This window comes from Parus major, chromosome 1A, assembly GCF_001522545.3.
Source record: "Parus major isolate Abel chromosome 1A, Parus_major1.1, whole genome shotgun sequence".
Lineage (NCBI taxonomy): Eukaryota > Metazoa > Chordata > Aves > Passeriformes > Paridae > Parus > Parus major.
In genome coordinates this window covers 56,049,760-56,073,949 of record NC_031773.1, presented here as the reverse complement: position 1 = coordinate 56,073,949, position 24,190 = coordinate 56,049,760, and the positions used below count along the sequence as shown (strand labels likewise).

General features: G+C 40.4%; 1 protein-coding gene across 1 annotated transcript in view; it reads left to right on the top strand.

Annotated features, from left to right (window-relative positions):
- The window catches only part of PTN (pleiotrophin), a 75,783-nt gene that overhangs the window by 40,611 nt on the left and 10,982 nt on the right, over window positions 1-24,190 (top strand). The window contains exons 2-4 of the mRNA XM_015629304.3: window positions 11,048-11,157; window positions 12,635-12,808; window positions 13,802-13,963. Coding sequence (XP_015484790.1) covers window positions 11,049-11,157; window positions 12,635-12,808; window positions 13,802-13,963 — 445 coding nt within the window. The 5' untranslated portion in view covers window position 11,048. The remainder of the gene's footprint in view (window positions 1-11,047; window positions 11,158-12,634; window positions 12,809-13,801; window positions 13,964-24,190) is intronic.

Genomic DNA, 24,190 nt, shown 5'->3' with positions numbered 1-24,190 from the left:
AAATATAGTAGAATGAACTGAAATGTGAGTTGGTTTGGTTTGGGTTTTTCTTTTGTTTCTCCAGGCTCTGAGCTGGAGCAGTAGGAGTGGAAGGTCAATAGAAGAGGCAGTTGCAGAACTGTATTAGTTATCAGTTCAGAGCCCAGACCAGCTCAAACCCACAAAGAGCAAAAGAGAGGAAGAAAATGTGTGTATTGTGGATGAGAGCAAAATAAGAGCCTGGGGAATGAGAGGAAACTGATTTCAACAGCAATGTTCATTTCAAAAATCTTATTTCTAAAACAATTTTTGAAGTCCAGGGCTAAGAAAATGATCTCTGTGTACTCACTGGGGACCAACAGGCAAAACAGCAACCACCCCTTTTACATTAAAGAAATGTAATGCTTTTTTTGAAAGCACAGCATGTTTTTTTGTCCCTTTACAGACATAGCTGGTTTCTTAACATCCGTTTATGATACTGAATGGTTTTGGTTTTTTTTGTTGCTAGGTTGTTGGATATTTTTCCTTTCTTAATTATTATTGTTGTTTAGAAATACTGGATGTGTTCCCTAGGCTTTCTGAAAAATAAAATCACTTTTTAAAAGCTCATGTTGGAGGTCTGGAAGGAGTGAAGCATTTTATTTTTAATCCCCTTGAAAGTTTTGACTGTTTCCACTCCAGATTTTTAATTCTTTGGCCTTTTAACCATCAGTGCTGCCTGTTGTGTTTGTTTAGCACTATGCTTCCACTTTCTACACTCTACCTTTGAGAAAAACTATTTGCTACCATTATGTCTTATTCACAACTTGTATGAATGCTAAATTTGACCTCTGAAAATGACACCTTTTATAATTGATTCATCCTTCTTTGATCAGATAAAAAGTTGTAGTGACCTGGTTTGGCAAAATTTTGCCTAAAACTTGCAATAAGGGAATTGCACAGTTCTTGGTGCTCCCTGAGAGAGAGAGCTGGCTAATGTGAAGGCCCAAACAGAGGTTCAGATTTCTAGTTTGGATATTATGTTATATAATTATACAGAAGTGTCTGTAGAGTCTGCATGTGAGAAGCAGTAGGATCCTCTGTATAGCTTGAGTAAAATTATTCTTTTAATGGAAGGAAATGCAGTTGTATACTAGTGAGCTTATAAAAACACGTGTAAATTTATTTTAATTCTTAAGAATGTTTTCAAAGACTTGCTATCCTATGGAAACTGATGTTCTCCCATGAAACATTTTGGAAAAATGAAAGAAATGTTCCATCTGTATTTGTTTGTACCGTCCTTTTTCTTAAGTCTTCCACCAATCTAAATTATACTCAGCATTTAAAGGCAAAATTCAAGTAACTAGGGGTATCTGTTGTCAACTTGAACTATTCATTTTTGTCTGGGGAAGTAGAAATATAAAATATCCACAGTATGTGTATTTTCCTTAGCCTGATGTGAGAGACAAGTATGCAATCAGCTAAGCAAATATCAAAGACTAGGGGAGCTGTTATCCACAACTGAACTAATTACTTGAGTTTATTTACTTGAACAAAACTAAATGGGACATGTTAATAGGTCCTTCTTTTTTGCTGGGGTGTTTTTGTATTTTTTTTTTAATTGTAAGTCAATATTTTTCTTTAGGCATGTAACTCTTGGTTCCCTACTTCTTCTTAGGGCATTGGCATAATTCACTGACCTCACTGCTCATTTTTTTGGTCCTTAATATTGTCCATGTTGAAAAGAGAACATGGAATTGGTTCCATGTTGAAAAATGTTGTCCCCAAGGTGCACACTGTAATTTCTGAAATGAAGCGTTTGACTTGGGCTTATCAGAAGGGTCATGCTATGATGTTTTTCCTTTTTAGTTAACTGTTTAATTCTTCCTTGTTCTTGTGGTACCCTGTGCTCTACAGCTCTGAGCATAAATGCTAATTTTAAAGATACAGGAAGTTTGCCAAATATAATTTCAGCCTTCTAGAGCTTTCTCACTTCTCCCTGGCTGATCTGTAGCCACAAATAGATAGTTACGCTCAATTTTATGTTTGCCCCTATACTGCAGAAAAAATTGCTGCTAACCCAACTCCTTCCAGCACTGGCTCACCTTGAAGCCATTGCCTCTTCCCTGCCAGCTGCTGCTTGCCAGCTTTTCCCCTCCTGCATGGAGGGAGTGCATTTCTGGAGCTGCTTCCATGTGTGGTGGCCCTTCTTTCTACCCCCAAATGGAAGCAAGGTAGGGGAAGGAAAAAAGAAAAGCTGAAAAGTGGCTGCTAGTTGAAACTCCCTGATTCTCTTATCATTTTGCTAGACAGGACAGGACCAGTCAGCTGCACTGGGTTGTGTGTTTCAAAGTTGAGGGATGTTGTTGGGATGCTCTGCTCCTAAGCTGAAGTGCAGGGAGCTTATTTTCAGTTTCCTACATGTCTTTGAACTGTCTTGGTAGCACACAGATACACAGGGTACTGGTATCCAGTTAGCGATGGAGCTGCCAAAATTTCATTGGCTATGGGCCAAGAGGAAACAAAGCCCTCTCAGAAAAGTCACAGAAGTATGAAAAATGAGCACACAGGTTTTGCTGTGGGCAGAAATGCAGTGGCTGCAGGTCTCTGAATTAATATGGGAGAGTTTTTGATACACTGACCACTCAGCCCTACCCACCCAAGCATAAAATATAATTTCATTAATTAATTTGTCCAAATTTCATCATTATCCTAGTAGGTTTTCTTTAACAAAATCATTCTTAAAGATCACTATTACTATAAATGGGATTAAGACATGATTTTTCAGCCAGAGAGAGACCATTTGGCTGAACAGTCAGTTATTAAATTAAAGGTTCTTTCTTTAAATCTTGGGTCAGTCTTAGGCTTAGACCACTAAGGCTATAGTAGTAGTTTTAAATGAGCACATCATTTCTTTTGTCCATGAAGGTGTGATAAAATGATGGAGACTTGAGATTTTGTGCTCTGAGAGGAGTTTGGTGAGCTTTACCCTTGAGAATGTATACAGAGAAATGTATGTGATGTCTGTGTCTACTTTTCGTACTCAGGAAAGGAAAAGTAAGGTGAATAAATATTTTTGCATTGGATAAGGGAATGACACTACAGTGGCAGGGTAGACAAGACAAAGAACTAAATTAGATTCTAAACCACAGTAGTCAGGATGGAAAGCAGTTAAGGAGAAGTTGGAACCTGAAACATATTTGGGTGAGAAAAGAGAGAAATATCAGGTGTGGGTGGCCTGGGAAGTTAATCAGAGTAGCTAGAAAGAAGTGTAGGACTTGCAAATGAAAATTATTGGGTTAGCCCCCACACGCTCTGTAGTGGCAGTCATGACTGGTAGACAGAACTTGAAGGTCCAGAAAAGGTCCAGAAGACAGAGAAACCACAGCAAAGGAAATATAGCTGGAAATGAATGATATGCAGTAAATAAATAAAGGAATAAATAAATAGAAGGTATTGGTTGGTGTACTTGTTCTGTTCAGCCCAGAGAAGAAACTGAGGGGGTCCTCACTGTGGCCTTCAATGAGGGGAAGTGGAGGGGCAGGTACCGCTTCTCTTCTCTCTTGTGAGCAGGGACAGGACTCAACAAAACAGCCTGGAGTTGGTTGGAAGAGGTTTAGGTTGGATAATGAGGAAGTTTTTCCCACAGAGCGTGGTTGGGCACTGGAACAGGCTCCCCAGGGAAACCGTGTCAGCACCAAGCCTGACAGAGCTCAAGAAGTGTTCAGACCAGGTTCTCAGCCACATGGTGCCATTCCTGGGGTGTCCTGTTCAGGGCCAGGAGGTGGACTTGAGGATCCTGATGAGTCTTTTCCAATTCAGCTTAATCTACGAGTCTACAATGCATAAGACAATTTGGAGTCATGTGAATCTTACCTTGGAAGAGTCTGGAAAAACATCTACTAGCTTTGTGTCATCCCAAAGCTGGATGTCGATAACTTCAGGTAGAAGCCCCTGTGTAATTATGCAAGGGTAAAACAGAAGGAGATCTTTCATAACAGAAGGGTTTATCTTTCACAACTTAAATTAGAAGGTAAAAGGTGCTACTAGTAATAAGGGTTAAATATTTGCTGATGTGATTTCTTCACTACCTAATACAGAACTACAAAAAGTTGATCTATTTTAGAATTTGATTCAGTATGACCTTATATCTCATCTTCAAGTTTATCCCTAAAAGTAACCATTTATATCAAGTGTTAGCAAGCTGATTTGATTTATGTTACATAAACATAGATCTGATTAAAGTTTTAAGTTTTAAAAGTTGACTTCTGTGAAATTAAGCAAAAGGGTGGTGTGTGTTGGACTGGACTGGTAGAAGATTTTTAATGAAGGACTGATTCAAATTTATTCATATTAAAGTAGGAAAAAATTGAAAATTGTTTCCACAAGAAAAAGTGGGGGAAAAAAGCTAGAAAGTAGAGAAATTCCATATCTAACTGGGGATCAAGACACTGAAATGCTATTATGAGCTTGCAGAAATTTAAAGAAATGGTAGTGATCATCCTATAAAGTAGTGTCTAGAAAGTCCAGACATGGAAGATTGCTGAGACTCACCAGAAATTTAAGCTGGCTTAAATATTGCAAAGGAAATGAAGAGGAAATCTAGATTTTTATTTCCCTAGTAGTGCAACTAAAGACAACAAAGGAAAAGTGTATGTGTGTGAAGGAAGAAGGAACATGCTACAGCTGGAAGATTATGGTTCATATAAAGGTCATGCTCCAGAAACATGTCAGCATTTGCCTCAGTTTGCTATATGGGAGATCAGGCAGGACATAGGGGCATGCACTGGGTGGTGAATGAAGTAAAGACCTGGAGAAGCAAAAGATTCTTCAAGTGTTTCTGAGGGTAAAACTCCCAAGAGCCAGCTGGTCTTCATTTCTCTTTTACAGAGGAAACTTGTGTTTCCGTCTCTGATTACTGTAAAAATGGCATGTGACATTTCAGATTCACCAAGACCATTAAACCATGGATCAGATTTTATTTCCTGCTGTTGTAAAACTGGAGTTTAGCAAATAAAATATTTACATTTAAGAAGAGGGAAAGAAGCAAATCCAGGTAGCTGCAGACATATTCATCTGCTCTCAATGGACTGCAAAGTAGGGCACATTTTGAATAATTTAAGAACTGGAGTTAAATATTAAGTTTCATTAAACACAGCATGTGTTTACTGAAAGGAGACTGATGTCCCAAACTAGCTCATTTAAAAACTGATTTTGTAGATGTAACTAATCTGGCACTAATCAAAGTGTAATTTATTAAAGTATTTGTTGTGGGACTTGATGAGAAATTATTCATTCAAGCAAGAAAATAGAAGGATTAATGCAAAAATTAGTTCTAATGTGGACAAGGAGTTTAAAGAGGACTCAAAAAGAGCAGTGCTTTGAAGAAAAATAATGGGTTGCAGGAACTTCTGAAGTCTGCACCTGGGATGCATTTTTATTCATGGTCATGGGATGAAAATAATAGTGAGTGAAGCTGGGAGTCATAGCTCAAAATATTGTTTACTGCAAAAGAGGAGCTGTACCTTTTTTTACATATAGTTATGTTAAGCTAAAGATTTATTGTTAGTATAATTTAAATCTTAATGATCTAATCCAAGGATTGTTATTAGTGTGGATGTAATTATTGCAGAAAAAGATTATATCTATGCAGGTGTTATAATAATGTTAACAGCAATGCCACTACCCACCACCCCCACAGTTAAAATTTTTATTCCTACACTTAGATTCCACAGATTTTTCTTGCTGTTGTACTGACCCTTCCCCAGCTCTTCTTAGTCCTCAGGCTGGTGATTTCATTGTGTGGGTGGTGGAGATGGTTATGGTGACCCTTAATCATCTGGCCTCCTTGTCCAGGAGGATGTTCTTGTTGCTGGTTTCTTTTTCCTTGCTCTAGGATCAACCTGGATTTGTTTTTTGTTTTTTATGTTTGCCTTTCTCTTCATTGTTCTGCAGTCCTGTTATATCCAGACTTCCTAGAGAGGACACATTTAGGTATTTTGCAAAGTATTTCTGCTTTCTTTTTCTTGCCCCTATATCCAGTTTTGTCCAGGTCCATGTCTGAGTTTCTTTATCTGACTTTGGGACAGTTGTTTATAGCAAGTGTTCGTGTCTCTGTTGCCCCATCTCATGTTCTCTCTGTGTACTCTGAACTGTGTCTCCACTTCTCAAGGCCTTTGCTAACATACCAGCCCAGCATTTCTTTATAAGATAATTATTATAACAGAGTCGTAAAACCTGTGTGACTCCATACAATGACAAAGAAAAGCAAATCAAATCAGCCACAGTTGGTTGGTCAATTAGAAAAAATGCTGTTGCAGCTAAAGCAAATATGAGAAAGCTGTGGACAGGCCCAAGGAATGCTCAGAAAGGGCAAACCTTGACAAGTCTCAGTCCAGAGCCCTGGCACACTCACTGCAAAGCCCGTGGCCCATCATTAGCAGTGTCAATACCTTTAATATTGCTTGACATGCAGCTTAACAGAATCATCAACACAGCTGGTGTTTGGCACATTATACTGGAAGAGTTGGAGGATATGGGCAGGTTGTTATAATAATGTGAAAAGAGCTGATTGTTCAGAGTGGCAGGATACACTCATATGGACTAATAATGAAATACTTGCTTCGATAGTTTGGGACCTTGCCAGTTGCTTTGGAGAGAACAGATGAAAGGAAGGGCTTGTGCATAAAAGTTATTAACAGCAAAAAAAAGCCACCTGTAAAAGGCATATGTGATCCTGGGATGTGTTGCATATGCCAGCTTCAATCTGGCTAGGAAAAATAAACACTTGCTCACCGATAGAGCTTCATCCAAAATTGTCTGCTTTGTTCTGAATGCTTGTGTTTGGGAAAGACTTGTTCAGATTCGGGGGTACCTGGGTGTGAGTTACTTGTGTGAGTGTAGATAGAGTCACTTGGGCAAGCTTGCCTTGCATTAACAGAGATCCAGAGGTCTAAGAGGAACAGCATGAAATGCCTGTGCTGCCTTGGGCTTCCCATTTGAGTGGGATTGTAAAATCAGGTTTTATGGGTAGTGCGGGATTTAGAGTGGGAGGCTCAACCTCTGCTCAAAAGGTCCCTTAAACTGCAGCCATGGAGTGATTTCTGCCTGATTCTCTTTCTGAGGCTCAACATGTAATTGAAACCATGGATGGATGGTTGATGAAATCATTAATTCTCTGATTGCCTGCTATTTTTTCATTTTCCTTTCATTTTTTATTCCCAAGCAGAGATTGACTGTGAAATCAACTGTAAGACAGAAATAATTCCTATGCCTTATTTTTGCTGTGAGAAGCTGCTTGCTATGGTGCATCTCAACTGGTCTTTAATCCTCCCTTCATTATACACTTCATGCTTTTTTAATGCTCTCTGGTTTAGAGTTTAACTAACATTAAACACTTCTCTCTTCTCTCTTTCCTGTTTTGGCGTTCTTTAGGTGATTACTCACCTTCTTTTCCTCATGTTGTTCCAACTTCCCATTTAAACTGTTCTAAGCTCTCTCTTTCTTTACCTTTTCTCTCTTCTGAAGCTTCCTGTAGCAGCCCACACCTCGAAAATCTCTTTTCTTTCTTTCACTTTTATCTTTGTCTTTCTGTGGTTGTAAACACCACTGCCATTTGTTTAAATGCTGCCACCTTGCTCTGTTTAGAGGCTGTCACACAGAATTTTGGAGATGCTTTCCTCTCACAGCACATGAGTTACTTGATATGGTTGCTGTAGCCAGGAGGCTCATTACAGAAAATCAAAATATCAGGAGGAGTCCATTTTGTATACAGTGTAACACTTTGTATTTGCTATCAGCAGTTCTGGAAGTTCTTTGAAAAAAATGTTGAACAGACAACCTTATCAAAGAATGTAATGTAAAGGAAGAGCTGTCACCTTGGAATTTTGAAAAAGTAAATAAAAAAGACAGTTATTTTCAGTAGAATATATTGTTTGCAGAAACAAGTCTGGTCTGGTGAGATTTTATCTTAATCTATCTTTTAACTTCCAACTAAAATATTTGCAAGAAAAACTGAAGATTGGACTCATATACGTGCTGGTAGATGACATTTTCTGGCCTTTTGAAAAAAAAAAATCCTTACTATTTTGTGAGTACTACATATGGGCTATTGGTAATTTTGTGAGCACTCCCACCTTTGCTGTTTATCATGTGCCAAAGAGTTAAATGGTTTTCTGTGGTCGTACTGGTTACATCACACTGGAGGTGTTGGTGTGGTGTGAGGCAAGGTCCCCATTTCTGCAGCATGGCTTTTCACTTGTAGGTGTAGGAAAGGCACTCGAGGAAGCAGCCTGGGTCTCTGCAGGAGACAAGATATCTATATCTCTGCAGGTTTTGTGTTTGCATTAGACATTTGGCAAGTGTTTTGGCTGTAGGGGAGTCTTGAGTCTTAGGAAAACATGCTATATTAAGGCTCTGTGGGGTTTTGTTTATAGGGCTTCTGGAATGTTTCAGACTCCAAAACCTAACTCTTTTCCCCATCTGTTTTGCTGAAAAGAACGTCAATCAGATTTAAATATGAGTCCCTTTCAACTTAATATTAGGCAGCTTCCCTAGTAACAGTTACCCATGACTCCCAGTGACTGGAGAGCCTCTGGGATATGTGTGACCACAAGTCCCTGGGGTGGGCAGAGAGGATGTAGGAGGCAGCCCCAAAGCTGTGACCATCTCTTGTGTTTGGTGGCGACCTGCAGAGTAAAACCACTAGTGCTGCCTTTGCTTCAGCTGCTGACACCCTACAGACAGTGACTTGGGACATGAAAGTGTTCGTATCTCCTGCTACTTGTGCTTCCATGAGATCAGTTAACTCCTTCAGCAAAGCATTCTGGAAAGTTGATTGGAAGAGATGAAGTGAGAAGACAAATTATAGTGAAAATGGGGTGTTAGGGGCGGTGCAGTGTTACTGGTGGGGAAACTCCCCCAAAGGAAAGGGACAAGGGTCTGAATATGGAGTTAGATTTTTAAATAGTATGGCATCTGTGTTTGAATCTTAGCATGGTTTGTATTGGAAGGGCCCTTGAGGATCATTTAATTCCAACCCCCTGACATGAGCAGGGACATCTTTTCACTAGACTCGTTGCTCAGCACTCCATCCAACCTAGCCTTGAACACTTCCAGAGATGGGGCTTCCACAACTGTTTTGGGTTACCTGTTCCAGTGCCTCACCACGGTCACACTAAAGAATGTTTTGCTAATATCTAATCTAACCCCTACTCTCAATTTGAATTAATTCCTTTTTGTTCTATGACTACATGCTCTTGTAAAAAGTCTCTCTTTGTCTTTCTTGGGAGCTCCCTTCAGGTACTGGAAGGCTGCAATTAGGTCACTCCAAGCCTTCTCTTGCTCAGGCTGCACAAACACGATTCTCTCAGCCTTTCCTCATAAAAGAGGTGCTCATTTGATTATGGAAAAGCAATTTGAAGTAAGGTGAGCTAAAAGGCAGGTTTAGTTTTTAATTGCTTATTTAATGTATTTATTTGTTTGTATATTTTATTTATTTTATTAATTTTCTGTGAAACATGAGAGGCTCTGAGTGTAAACGTAGCAGAAGAAATGGAAAAAGAAACCCAAGCTCTTTGGCAGCTCACATGCTCTACTCTGGGCTCTGTTTGAGTTTGCTGGAAACAATGGTGGTCCTTTCTTCTTCATGGGAAATACTTTCTTTTGAAGTAGATGAAACTGGTGCTAATGACAGCTCTTTTGGACATTTGAATGCCAGGCCTCTTGCAGTCTTCAAATGAACTTTATTTCAACACACCTATTAAGTTGTCCCATCTGACTTTTAGAATGATATTAAAGCCAGATACTTTAAAGTCTCCATCTTTGTGATTCCTCTCCTGTTTTCCATGTCAGTTATAATTATGTTGCATTTGAGCAAGAGGTTGCCAGCAGAGAATACTGAGGAGTGCCAAATTAAATTTCAAATACATTTTGTTCTTTGTTCATGTTGAGAAATATTTCTCCTCCACGCTTGCTGTGCTCAGCAAATGAGATCAGGCTGCCATAAAACTCTCTGTAAATATCAGTCTAGCTGAGTTTTAGGGACCATCTTAGTGGCACCTCCTCTGAAGGCTGGTGTAACATCAGTGACATGGGTCCTGGTTTGAAGAAAAAGAAACACAAAGCAAATGAAAAAGAGAAACCTTCCTTTCATCCAAGAAATCTCTAGTCCACTATCTTGGTACCTGGTTTCCTACTGGAGAGATGTCTCTAGGAAAGGGGGATGTTGCTTATTTTTCACATATATTTTGAAGGCCCTGTGTACTGATAAACAGTGCCAAAATGAGACAATGCAAACTATAGAAATGGGGAAGGGAAAGCTCAGCATGAGTTTTGGTGACTGGTTAGCAACTTCAATCCCAAGCAAATGGGATTTAATATCTTTTTGTATTGGAATATTTGCTTCCCAAATCCAGATTTTGAGTTCATTACCATGCTGTGGATAGCCTCTGGCAGTGTGTGCAAGCCCTATCTCTGTGGCTACTTTGCATTTCAAACAATTAGTTTAATTCATATTATGAAGAGACACTAATCGGAGGGGAAGAAGTGCATAGCAACATGCCAGTGACAATTAAGATAATCCATCACATATTACCTGTATAAGTTTTTGTGAAAGAAGCTCTTTTCAGATGTCAGTTAAGCCTAACAAGAACTTCAACCCTTGCAAGGTGGACAGTAGAGTATTCCTTACTTCATATGAATTGGTAAACTGAAGTGTGAAGTGTATGTTATGCTTATTTTAACACAGCCAGTGGTCAGAAAAGAAGAGGGGAGTTCCAGACCTGTCAGGATCCTTGGTTCTCTAGCAGGTTTCAACAAGCAGTAGTTACAGAACTTCCCATGGCAAAACTCCTCCAATAACATCAATGATGTAGATCAGGGATTTGGTACACAGGCTGGAAAATAGTTAAAAATCTCCGTATTCTCTCCAGAGTGGAGATAATTGCCCATTCTGGCAACAGCTAATTATGTTTGACCTACTTGTGTCTTGTGGTCTTGAAGCAGAGCTTCCCAAAACCGCTGTAGTTGGAGTCCCACTTTTTACAGTCTCACTAACCATTTTTTTTTCCTCTCTGTCACCGATCTGCAGAATGCAACAGCAACAACAGCAACGTCGAATGTTCACAGCTGCCCTCCTGGCACTCGTTTTCCTTCTGGCAGCCGTGAGTACCACTGAGGCTGGCAAGAAAGAGAAACCAGGTAAGGTCCAGTCTAATTCAGAGTTAAACCCCAGGATAGATAGCATGTGTGTGTGAGAATGTCAGATACTTCTGGTTTTGTTACGAAATCAGGTCATTTGTTAACCTTCTGACACCATGGGTGGGAGTTTTGGCTGTGACATGTTGTTCTGTGTTAAATAGGGAAACAGAAAGGGGTTTCCATGTCAAGAGGGAGCTTGACAGCCCCAGAGACTGGAGTCCTTGGTTTATCACACAGTGGATATTGCAAAGTAACTTAAAATGTGCTCTGTGAATAGTTTCATGCTTGACTTAGGGGGAACCAAACATGAGTGATGAAAGCAGTTATGTCACTTGTTCAGTGTTATATATGACAGTGCCACACTGATGCTGTGTGCTGTGGAAATCCTCTGACAGAGAACTGTGCTAACTCGCTGTTGCACAGGCAGCCAGACATCCAGCAGTACTTGCTGTCTGTCAGTGATCAACCCAGACCTCATTATAGGAGAAACCGGCCTGGGGTGGAAAATTCAAAACTGTCAAACTCAGTTTTGACATTTTTTTAAAGAATGTATTTTTTGGTGTTTTCCTTAAGGTCTTATTCTTTTCAGGCAACATACACACCAGAGAAAATGAACTGTGTGTCAGAATTAGTGTTCCCAGTAAAAAATAAAGGAACTTTTTAACCATTTTGGCTCTGTGGAAATACAAAAAAATGCTAGCATAAGCACTCAAGACCTAGAAGAAAAATAATTTTAAATAAGTATTTTTACAGTTACTTGTGATGTTGTAGGGGTCTAAGTAATTAATTTTGTGAATCCTTGGGTTTGATAACATTGCTGTCTTTTCTCTTGACTTGGGTTTAAGGATCTAAATAAAATCATGATCCATCCTTACTTTTTTTCCTGAGCAACAAACCCACCTGAATTAACAGAACTTTGAATACACTTCTCCATGTGGCTCCTTTGCGTTTGAAGTTTTGTTCATATTCTGATATAAAATGTGACATGGTATAGCAAATCAAAAGCTTGCATCCCACAGTGCATCCCACAACTACTTCCTGAATACACAATGTCAGCATACACATTTCTCATTGTTTAGTGTAGGGTGCTTCAGCTGGAACTGAGGATATTTGCATGCCACCAGCCACTGGAGACAGTGTCCTTTTTGAGTGAGAGCCCTCCTGCATGCTTTGGTCAATGATCCCTGTGGGTTTTTATATTTTTGAAGATGAGAGTCCACTTGAGAATATCCAAATGAACCAGTAAACATCACAGTGGGACTTAGTTTGAATGATCATCCTGCTTTGGACTCAAAGGGGCTGACCTGTCACTGCAGGATTGTGAAGAGGATGTCAGACTTTTTGCTTTTAAGGCAATTGTGTTACAAATATCTTCCTTACCCTTCCAGGTGCTGTGACTTTGGTTAAGTTTAGGCAAGTTCTCCGTAGGCTCTGGGTCCTGACCACTTCTCTTGCTTGGCTCTTTGTCTTCATGCAGAGAAAAAGGCGAAGAAGTCTGACTGTGGGGAATGGCAGTGGAGTGTCTGCGTGCCCACCAGCGGTGACTGCGGCCTGGGGACACGTGAGGGCACTCGCACTGGGGCTGAGTGCAAGCAAACCACCAAGACTCAGAAGTGCAAGATTCCCTGCAACTGGAAGAAGCAATTTGGAGGTCAGCATCGCTCTCTTAAGGGGTTTACTTTTGTTTCTGTTTTGAGTATGGAGCATGAAGCCTGTATTTTCTGCTTGGTTCTGCAGATGTCTCGGTGAGGGTGTTAGTTCTGTATTTCAGGTTCATCAGAGCTAGAACATGCAAGGCATCAGAAGGCAGCTTCCTCAGAGCTCCTCTGCAGAGAGTCCCTATAACCTACTTTTTATAAGCTCTGCCTTCCTGCACGCTGAAATCTGCTCTCTGTGGTGTTCAGCCCTCTTCAGGGCAGTAGTGCAGGTTCACAGCTGTGAACCTGTGTGATGGCTTTCACAGGCTTCAGTGTGTGATGTGGAGTGTGGGGGGCTGGCTACCCGTGTGTGCACTGAAGGAGTGAGTGAACACCAGTGTATTTCATTTTTAGCAATCAGTTCAGAAGGTTTGTATGTAACAGTTCGGGAAGATACGTCAAATCTCTCCTGGACATCATGTCTGTCTAAAACTCAAATTTGATTACTCTTGCAAACTTGGCATTTTTTCTATTAAACAGCTTGCATGCTTTTGAAATTATTGTGACCTTACCAACACGATCAGTACTGCAGTTTCAGACTTGAGAAATTTATGGGTGCACATACATTCTAGAAACTGTTCAAGCTTTATTTGGTAACCTCTGGCATCACACAAATGGAGAAACAACCATACAGAATGTAAATGACATTTCAAACTGCTGTTTCTTTCTTTCTTTCTTTCTTTTTTTGTTGTTGCTGTTTATATTCATAGCTGAATGTATTTCTCTTTATATGCCAAAAAATGCAATATCCATGCAAAAGCAAGAGGATTATATTTTAGAGCACTGGGGAAGGGGGAAGAGACTGCAATTACCACTGCAAATAATCAGTTGCACATCTTTTTGTCTGTAAGCACCAACTGCCTGTGGTATCCTATTAGACTCATGACATTTTTGTTTTCACATGCAGTCATTGTGTTTTAAATTCTGCCTTTTTTTCCCTGCTGCAGCGGAGTGCAAATACCAGTTCCAGGCCTGGGGAGAATGTGACTTGAACACGGCCTTGAAGACTCGGACCGGGAACCTAAAGAGAGCCCTTCACAACGCTGACTGCCAGAAGACTGTCACAATCTCCAAGCCCTGTGGGAAGCTTACCAAACCCAAACCTCAAGGTAAATTCCCTTTGCTGAAAGCTGCATGATAGTTCATTTAAATCACTGGGTTTGTGGTGATGTTCTGCGTGCTTCAGTGGGAGCTCAGTTGTACAGGATATTGCACTTTCATGGCCTTTCCTCAGCTCTGCACTGCTCCTGTCTGTCAGTGCTCAGGCAGGGAATATTCCTGAGCTGCATAGTCAAGGCTGTCTCACACTTGAAAAGTAAGCTGGAGATTAGAGCTCCAATTTTAACTTTAGACCTCCTACACTGTTACCAGTTTGCTTACTAAGACTTCCAGAGTAAAGATTCACAAGTCACTTCTTGATGGGAACAGAATAATAATAATAGCATCAAAAAATATCCGTTGGTAAAGACATCTTTTGTATAGGTTTTGGTATGGTATTGAATAATGACCAGTTGAAGAAAGGACTACTTTTCTTCTGGACAAATAGCATTGAAAGGATATTCTTCTCACTGCACGCTGAAGTATGAAAATACTGCACACCCTTGGGGCTGTTTATTCTTTATTCAAACATATCAGGAAGAATAGTAAAGAATGTATGTCTTACTTGTGTGACTGATAGTATAACTCCTGGTACACAGAAAGACAAATGCCCTGCATTTGTGTTTCCAGGTGGCCCTTAGAAAAACTTATTTTCTTTCTAACCATTAAAGCCTTTTAATGTACTCTTTTATCAGAGTAGCAGGTGTTATGTGTAGTGGATGATTTATAGTGGGAGCTAAAACTGTGAGATCTTGTTTAAGATACAAAAGTAATGTGTTTTAAGTAGATTATAAAAGCTATGCTACCTGACATTTGTTTACTTAAAACCAGCAGGGTTTGACACATTCCAGGCTCTGAATACTTGGATAACAATACAAATAAATGTGATTAGGTGTGACAGGTGCACCTGGGACAAGCAATTTTCATATTGTAGGCTGTGGTGCTGCACCACTGATCGGAGCAGTACCTGCAAGTGGCCTGCTCTACTTGAGCGACCAGAGAAGTTGCAAGCACTGTGTGTGTGTCTGTGTGTGTGTGCATCCACCCATCCATGTGACTGGCTTTCCTTGCACACTATCCATGGAGTTATCAGACCAGTCTAGAACCTGTGCAGACAGAGACAGGCTGTGGAGCAGCAAAGTTCCAACTAGATTTTCAGAGACCACCTGAGTTGGTTGAGCTGGTGACAGTAAACATCATTTAGGGATCGGAGTGATTGGATGGGAACGTAGGAATGGCTTTGAGATGTGTGATTTTATTGTTTAGCAGTTTGGGGGAGGGACTTTTTTCATGTTTTTGGGGTTTGGGTTGTTTAGATGAGTTTTTTGGGTTTTTTTGTTTTTTGGGGGTTTTTTCTGTGGGTTTTTGTTGTTTTCTTTTTTTCACTAAGTTTCCATGCCTAAGTAGCCTTTGGGAATTTACAGAATGAGACTTCCTATTGTGCTGCCAGAAGGCCTCTGCCCCTCGAGCCTCTGCCTTGTCCTGCTTCCACTGAGTCATAGATCTATATTCTGTCAGTGGCTGTCAGAGCAGGGGGAGAGGGGGACAAGGCAGAGCATTGGTGCAGCATTGTTTTGTGAGGGCAGCACTCTTGGGTGGTACAGGCTCATTTTCAAGTTGTAGTTTCAAAGACAGAGCTTGAGAAATTGCTGGATTGGAGTCAACTGATTCTAGAGGCTAGGAGTGAGTTATAGCTGAGACTGAAAATTGGATTGGGACTGACTGCAGCCACCAGTTACAGGGTTTGACTTAATTACGAAACCTGACTTTACTCGGTTTGAAGGAACGCAAAAAGAGAAATAGGTACCGAAGTAGGTTTTTAATCATCATAACTGTGGGCAGTTCTGCTCCCCTGATCTGCGTAGGAAATCTCACGGCATCTTCCTGCATGCCACCTGCTCACTCATCTGCTGTTGGCATTAGTGGGAGCAGCAGGCATGGGAGGCACACACACACAGCCTGGGCTCACAGCTAAGTCCATATTGCAGATCTGTGGGTATAACTACACGGGAGCTGCACTGGGCAGTGTGTTGGCACCAGGAGGAGCAACTAGAGGAGGGAATTAGGTCAAGCAGACTTAGGACTGTGTGAAAAGTTTTGCCCCACTGAACTTTATTTCTGAGTTAAAAGTAGGAGAGCTGGCATGTTGGCTGGAATGAGAGTATTTGTTTTCTTCCTGAGGTGAAGGAAATTACAGGTTGGAGGTAAGTCCAAACATACAGCTTAGATAAAGGAAAAGATTTCAACGTCATTCAACCTGTAGTTAGAATCTTAATGAATTTCCTTCTTTGGAAATGAGAACTGCTTTATTGCCTGAGCACTTCAAATGGCCTACAGTTACATGTTAGGCTCCTTTTTCACCCCTAACTTTGCATCAGTGCCTCAGGACTGTAACAAAAAAAGCCCATGGTGCATTATTTGGAAGCAGGAGGTTATTTTCTGAAGCATGAGAGGTCTGTACTGATATGCAGCTAAATCTGTGAATGCTGATGTAGGGCTGTCCATTCCTACTGAGGCTGCCTGGCCGAGCAGGGCAGGAGCTTTCTGGCATTTGTGGCAGCAGAGCAGTCAGTCAGGGCTTAGCAGCTCAGGAATCTGTTTTACTGTCCGTGGTTGCCTTTCTGGCTGGTCTTTGCTTCAAGAGGTGCACCAATGAACACATCTCTGACAGCAGAGCTGAGAGTACCAAAAGCAGACGTGAGCTGACTGAGAATATTGCACTGAAAAATACCAGTATATTCAGAAAAAAGTGTTGTTTCTGTGATTTTCCTGACTAACCCCCTTTCCAGTGAGGTGAAATTTTTATTCTGTTAGGTTGTGTTTGTAACCTCCCCATTATATCAGTTTTTCTTTTGATTTCATACTGTAAATGAGGTCAGTGAAAGCCCCTATTTATCTTCTCCAATCAATGGTACTTTTATATATCTTCTTTTACATTTTTTTGTCACTTGCCACCTTTTAAAGCTTCCTACTCAAGTATTTCTTTGTATAAGAATTTATCCACAATAAGAATACTGACTACTGGACCTACCTAAATTCCTTCTTTTGCAAAAGAATTTTTATTATGGAGAGGCTGGATTGTAAACAGTATTCCAAACATGTCCTCTACAGGTCTGTATTGAAAGAAGAAAATATCATTGTAATACTACCTTTATTGTTCATTAGACCCACTAAATTAGCTAAATAGAATTTTAATTTTGATCATGGCTTCCATGGGGAGTATCTGAGACCTTCAAAATTCTCCCTAATTAAAAAAAATAAATAAATAATGTGATTATTTAGGAACCCCAGAAACTGTGTGGGTAAGACAGGCTATCTTGTCTAGGCCTGACCAATGAAGTGTTGTGCATCAAATTTCACCTGACACATTTCCTTCATGAGGCATGGTGTCTGAAGTTCCTCCTCAGCTTCTCTATTCTTTGAGAAGAATGCCAATTGATTGGTTGTAAATGTAGATCCTGCTCTACTGTTGCTTATTCACCTTTCCAGCCCATCAACATATTTGCTGATGAATTTGTTTTGCTGATAGGATGAGTCTCCCTCCTCTCACTCAATGATTTCAAAAATGATTGCTGTTCATTCTTGGATCTATTCTTACCAGAAAGGAAAATCATACCTGAAAAAAAAAAAATCACAGGGTTTATAATTTTACAGATTTGTTGATAAAACATAGTTTGGTTTTCCAAGACTCCTATTATCTCTGACAAAACTTGTGCTAAGTTAAAGCAGGAGATGCTCATAAACTTTGGGAATCAATGCCTTCTTCATAAACTGGTAACCTAAGTGTTCTTACAGATTTCTTTTATAGTTAGTAAGCATTCATAGAAAAGCCTAAAACCTTTTTTAAGCACTCTCCATTATTCTGGAAACTAAAAAAACAAATATTTTCTTCTTAGCAACTGGTCTGTGTCAGTACTTTTTACTTCTGAGCGGCTGTCTTATGGATTACAACTATGTGTAAGGATGAACCAGGAATTTTAATTTTACCTGGCTTCCTGACAAGCTCATTTCTCCATAGCTTTGCTCACATCTTCTCAGACTGGAAGACAGTAGCTTGGTCCTGGGCTGCTGGGTTAAAGTGTAGGTAACACAGGATGAAAACCACCTTTCCTTCTGGAATATTGTGCATTTGGACAGACAGATTGTCAGCAATGTAACAGTGTTTGTTGTGTATTTAGTCCACAAATGAGGTTGTGAGAAAGCCTGTCACGAAGTCTGGCAAGGATGAAAGGATAATTTTTATCACAAAATCCCAGTGGAGACAGGCACCTCTCCTCTAGCACACACAGCTGCATATTCTAATCAGTGTCTGCAAGGCTGGTGATGTTGAAGCTCTCCCTAAACTGTCCTGACAGATGTGACAGAGCTGGGCACTTGTGGCGAGTGGCTGCTCTAATGGCCAGCCTGTGCTGAGGAGCACAAAATGCTTCTGACATCCTCCATCTGGCCTCCTCCACACCCACCCAAACCTGATTGATGCTTGTTCAGGTTCCAGCCAGCCAGAAAGCAGAAGAATGGAGTATTGTCAGGATTCAGGAAGCATTGTTCTTTAACTGCTAAGAGAAGAGGAATTTATTTTCCTTGAGCTGGGTTGCCGCGTGGGTTTTATTTCTTCTTGTGCTCTTTCCGTCACTCTCATTCTTTCTCTCTCTCCCCCCATAACTGTTGTACTTTCAGGTATTTATTCTTCTGATTAAGATAAAATTAAATAGAATAAGCGGTTTGCCAGCCCTTTCTGCAATCTACCCTTCATTTTTTTGATTTATGCTTCTTTCTGATAGCTTTTTCACCTGGCTGTATTTAGTTCTTTTTAATAAATCTCCCTTCCCAACTCTATCAATTTACAGTATATCACATCCATGAGTTATTTTGTCATGGCTCAGCTCAGTCCTTGCCACACAGGAAAAATATGTGCTAATGTTGGCAAACATTAACACTGCTCACACCACTGTTGTATTTAGTAATTGGGGTGCCAACCAAAGATCACATCCTCCAACATGCAGTGTTTGGAAAGATTTCCCACATGAAGGCAAGACCTAGCTGAGTTGTTAATGGCTGTAATCTCTTTTGTGTAATTCAGATCAGGTTTAGCATTTGAGGGCATAGCAAGGTGTCAGTACAGTTCCCTGTCTTTGGTGTGCATGCTACTGCATGGAGGAAAGGACTGCATTCTGCATCATTAATAATTTCATGTATTTTGAAGAGTTTTATCTCAGAGTTGAGTGACCTATAACTGACCTGCCCTACCCTGTTTCTTTTATCTATACATCTTTACAGGCAGCAATTAGCTAATCCTGCTCATCACACCTTGGTGCTCAGGAAGTCTAATTAGAAGAAAAGTAGTAACTGAAAGTCAGAAAGGCTAAATGATTTCCCAGATTGACAAAGTATCAGTGGCAGGTCCAGGCATGTAGCTAGTAGCTGCTGCTCCCTTTTATCATGCAAATAAAGTTATCAGGATGTGACAATTGACTTCAAGGTGAGTGTCTGAACTGCAGTTTTTAATCAGGGTCTTTGGTTTTAGTTTGTAATCTCAGTGAACTCCCATCAGTGTTAAACACCATTTTATCTTTGGTCTTCTTAGGAAGCTTCTTGTCAAATCAGACTTGTGTTAATGAGCAGGTGTATCCCTATCTTTGCTTTGGTGGTAGGAGCAGAAAACAACCAGTGGTTTTTAAGCACTCCACTGGCAGATTCCTACCTGTAGGGAGAGGATCTTGCAGTGTGCTGCCAGAGCAGACTGACCAGCTTTGGCAGGGTGTCTTGACTGCTGGCTGCTGCAAGGAGCTGACAGTGGTGTGTGGGTGACCTGCTCTCCTGAGCTGTTTGTTCCTCAGACAAACTGGGTGCTGCACTCATTCAATTGGACCACTTCACCTGGTGTGTCGGACAAGTTGCTTTTTCTGGTGTGCCCTCCCTCGACTTTGCCTTTGTGCAGCAGCACAAAGCAGCTGGAGGGGACACAGAATGAGAGGAAGTGACTTGTTAGGGCTGCGATTTTCTTTTGTTTGAAAGATGCTGGTGTCTCCTGTTTTGGCTTTGCAGTCATCTGTATCTCCCTCTGTAGGTTTTAGAATTCCCCAGCTTTAATGTAACTCATTAGTCGTGCAGGCATGCAGCTAGTGTAATAATTAGTATTACAGGAGGCAGAATAATAGAATCTGCTCAAACTAATTAGTTATAAAAATGAGGGATTTTCTCATATTAGGAAACAGCTGTGATAGTTAAAGAAAAACGTGAAAGGCAAAACTGGGAGGTCTTTCTCTTGTTCTAAAGGATGAGGCAGATTTATTGAAGAATGGCCCCTGGCACTGACTGTGAGCCTGCAGTGAAATACAGTGATCTGAGCTCTGTGGGACAGGACACTGGAAGTGTGTGCCCGGTGGGAACAGCATAGCTAGCTGTTATTATTGTTGCTATCATCATGATTATTTGTATTGCATGAGTGCCCAGAGGCCCCAGCTGAAAAAGGGTGCCATTGTACTAAGCACTGCATAAACTTTGTGAGAAGCAGTTTTGCCATGAATAATTTATGCCTTATGGTGCTGGGAAATGTGAAAACCCAGAGAAGAAGCAGTGGTCCAGAGGGGCGAGACTGGGCACTAAATGCTTGGTTGTGTTGCCCAGTGCTGCTCTGAGGACAAGGCTTGTGTTTCAAGGTGAAGTAAAACTCACTGGAAGCTTTAGGCTCTGAGACATGGCTCTGTCATTTGGCTCCTTGCTGCCATGACAGGAGGAAGTTTCTCAGTTTCAGTGGGAATCAGAATAAGCTATGTAAGAAAAACAAAACACAATGCTGCTTGTAGTGTGGACCAGCCTCAAGTGATTATAAGCTGCCAGTGCAGCCCATAACTAATAAAGTTTGGATGTCTTTTAATGGTTGCTTTTCTGCTTCCATTTCCTTATGTTTCTTGGAGGCTTTTGTGCTGTAGTTTCCCTTGAGACTGCTTTTGTGCCTTTGAAAAATTTTACTGTTTGGATAAATAATTTGAATGCCCTGTCAGATCATAGCATAATACCAATATGATTGACACAACCCTAATTCCAGGGGGAAGGAAATGCATGTAGGAAAGGGAGAGAAGATTTTTTTTTTTAAAACTAAATATTTTTCAATTTTCAGTTGTTCTGCAGCTTTTGCAGGTGTTTTTGGAAAGAAAAACACTGGGATGTTTCACGGAAACCTAAACATCCGTGTTTTTCTCACCCTCTGGTTTGTATTGACAAATGTTCATTTAACACTGTTGTACCTGCAGGAGTTTCTTTTAGGGTTTAATTCAGACCTTTGTGGGTGAAAGTTTAAATTTGTGTGTGTCAATTCTGTTATGTGCTCATTGCCTCACTTTCCTGGCTCCTAAGAGCTTAGCCCAGCTTCCTTGGCATCAGTTAGTGCCCATGAGCCATGAAAATGCCTTAAGCTATGAGATTTGCTGTGATAAAAGGTGTGCCACCAGCAAATGTTTATCATCATTACTGTTCTCAGCAGTGACACAGAGAAGAAAGCCCTGTTTCTTCTCTTCTGTCCTTTTCCTATTTCTTCACTTCCTTTCCTTTCAGGCTTTTTTTTTTTTTCTTCTTTATCCCTCCATCTCATTTTCCACATTGCCATCTCTCTATCTTTCCTTCTATCTGTGCTTACTCCAGAACTTTTGCAGGCATCTCTGCAGAGTGGGGAGCACTGATCAAAGCTAACCCTCTATCCTATGCCCTGAGGGTAGAGCTCATCTGGGCCAGATGCAGAAAGCACAGCTGAGAAGAGCATCTGCCTGGTTTTCAAGGGCTAACTGAATAAAATAGGTTCTCTATTCACATTATACCACAATAAATAACATTTATATTATATATATATATTTATATACTTACATATAATACAGATCTCAGTTTGACATGTATGAACTTTTTGCTGTATAGGCATTATACTAAAGTCCCAATGGATTATTAAAGCTTTCTGTCTCCAGCAGAGATGTGTATGCAGTAAGTAAACCCTGAATGCATCAGTCTGTGCCTGCACCTGTCTTGCTGGCATTGAGAGGGACCTTGTGTACAGCACAGAGAGGGGGCTGAAGAGCCAGCTGGGACTGTGTCCCTCTTGTGCTGAGCACAGGACATGGTGAAGAACAGTGAGAAAGTCCCTACCCTCCAGAAGCAGGAGGCAAATGTGCCTGAGGTCGATGAGAAGCCAACTGGAAGAACATTGAACTGCTTCTAAAAGTGTTAGCCAGATTCCTTTAGCAGACTCCAGATGTGAAACAGCCTTGGCTTGACAAGTTTATCCAGTGCAGTCTTCTGAATACTCACTGTTAAGATCTAACATCTTCAGGGCTAACACAGATGTAAAGAAAATGAGATGAAACTTTCATGTTCTTTGCCTTCTGGCTAGATCTAGCAAAATCAGAAATTGCATGTGTCTTTGTGGTCTTTTGAGTGCCTGTGCATAGGCAGTTTTGAAAATTTTTCTCCCAAATATTTGAAGGGAGAAAATCATCAAAGAGAAACCTTTCTGATGAAAATCCTTGGTTTCAGCAAATTATCTCTTAAATAAAAGCTCCCTGTAATTCCTTATTAGTTTAAGTTGGGATGTTAAAGGAAAAGGTTTAAAGGTCTTACATCAGTATGTCACATTTGGGAAATGGCTTCTGATTGTCTAAGATCATTTCAGAGTTTTGTGGCTTATTTTAGAACAAATTGGATTATTTTTTCCTTACATTTATTTCTTCTTGCAATTCCAGTGAGAAAGAAAAATTGACGCATTTTCTGTGAGTGGTGACTTGGTTCTATTCCTTTGTCACATTATGTCAGTGTTTGTTAAAAGCATAAATCTGGCTCTTCCCCATTCTTAACACACTTTGCAGCATGACTTTCTGACTTAAATGGGCCAGCTGCAGCCTTTAGGTCTAAATCAAGTCAGTCTTGTGTTCAACTGGGAACAAATCAAAATCTATCCAAAAAAAAACTTCAGCAAAATGAGAAGCGGGACAAAACCTTATGGAGAGGAGTGAGCACAAGTGTTAGGAAATTGAGGAGCACAGATAGCTAGAGAAAGCTGGTAAGGCTACATCAATTGTGATCTATTAATGAAGTAAAAGTTGCATCAGGGTCATTGATTAATTGGAGAGGTGCCTTTTGCTGCTGTTCAGCTGGTGGATTATTGTTTTTTTTCCCCAATCCAGAAGAACTGAGCTTCTCAAAGAAGCTTTTCAGAAGAATTCATTAGGGAGCAAAGTTGTTAACATAATATAGCTTTTCGTTCTTAAACCTTTGGGGATACATAAAAGCTGTATGTAGTACAGGAAAAAGGAAGGAAAGGATTTAGATAGCCATGAAAAGTTTTCTTCCTCTACAAGAAAAAGAAATACTATGTTTAAAGGGTTTTCAGAAATCCAGGTATTAGTTTTTTAAGTCATGAAAATGACAAGATAATACAATTTCTGTTCCTAGACAGGAGTGTGAATCTCTGTAAGGTGAGACTTTTTTTTACCAAGGTATAAAATCATTGATTATACCAACGTTAAGACTTCTCCATTCCCCAGGGACTGACATTTCATCCCCAGAATTCAGAAGCTCCCTGCACCCCAAGGCAGCATTGCCCTTTACCACCATACCAGCCTGGTGCCTTGGAAAATTTGCTGCAGTTGAGAGATGGAGAGACCTTTTTAAAACATGCCTTCTTCTGAGCTTACTAAGACTGCATGAGTGCTAGGCCTTGGAAAAATTGTATCCTGAGCATCTGATCTGAAAGTTTTTTACTCTAACCTTCCATCAGTACAGCTTTGGCTACTTTGAATAATTTATATTGCTTTTGGGGGCACTGCTTGACTTTTATACACAGGAGTTCAGCAGTGCCAGGAGTGAATTGTTACCTTCTTTCCAACAAATGAAAATAAAGACCTGCAAAACTTGGCTTACAAAGCTTGACTTCCATTAAAATGTAATTACCTCCCTTTTGTGCCTTATACATTAAGAGTGGCTTCAAATGGTGTGTGGCTCCTGTTCAACTGAATTACTTTCATTTGCTGCTTGCATAGTAAGAATGAGGTTCTGGAATAAAGATGACTGTCTAAAGAGGACTGCTGCAATTCCAAATTGCATAGAGAAAGTTCTGCTAATGAAATTAACTTGTTTACTCACTAAGACTCTGACTGGAATTTTGGTTACTGGTCATCTTAGCCCACAGGAGTCCAGTGCTAATCCATGACCAGTTTTTAATCCTGTGGGTAATTCTAAGTCTTGCGACAATTTGT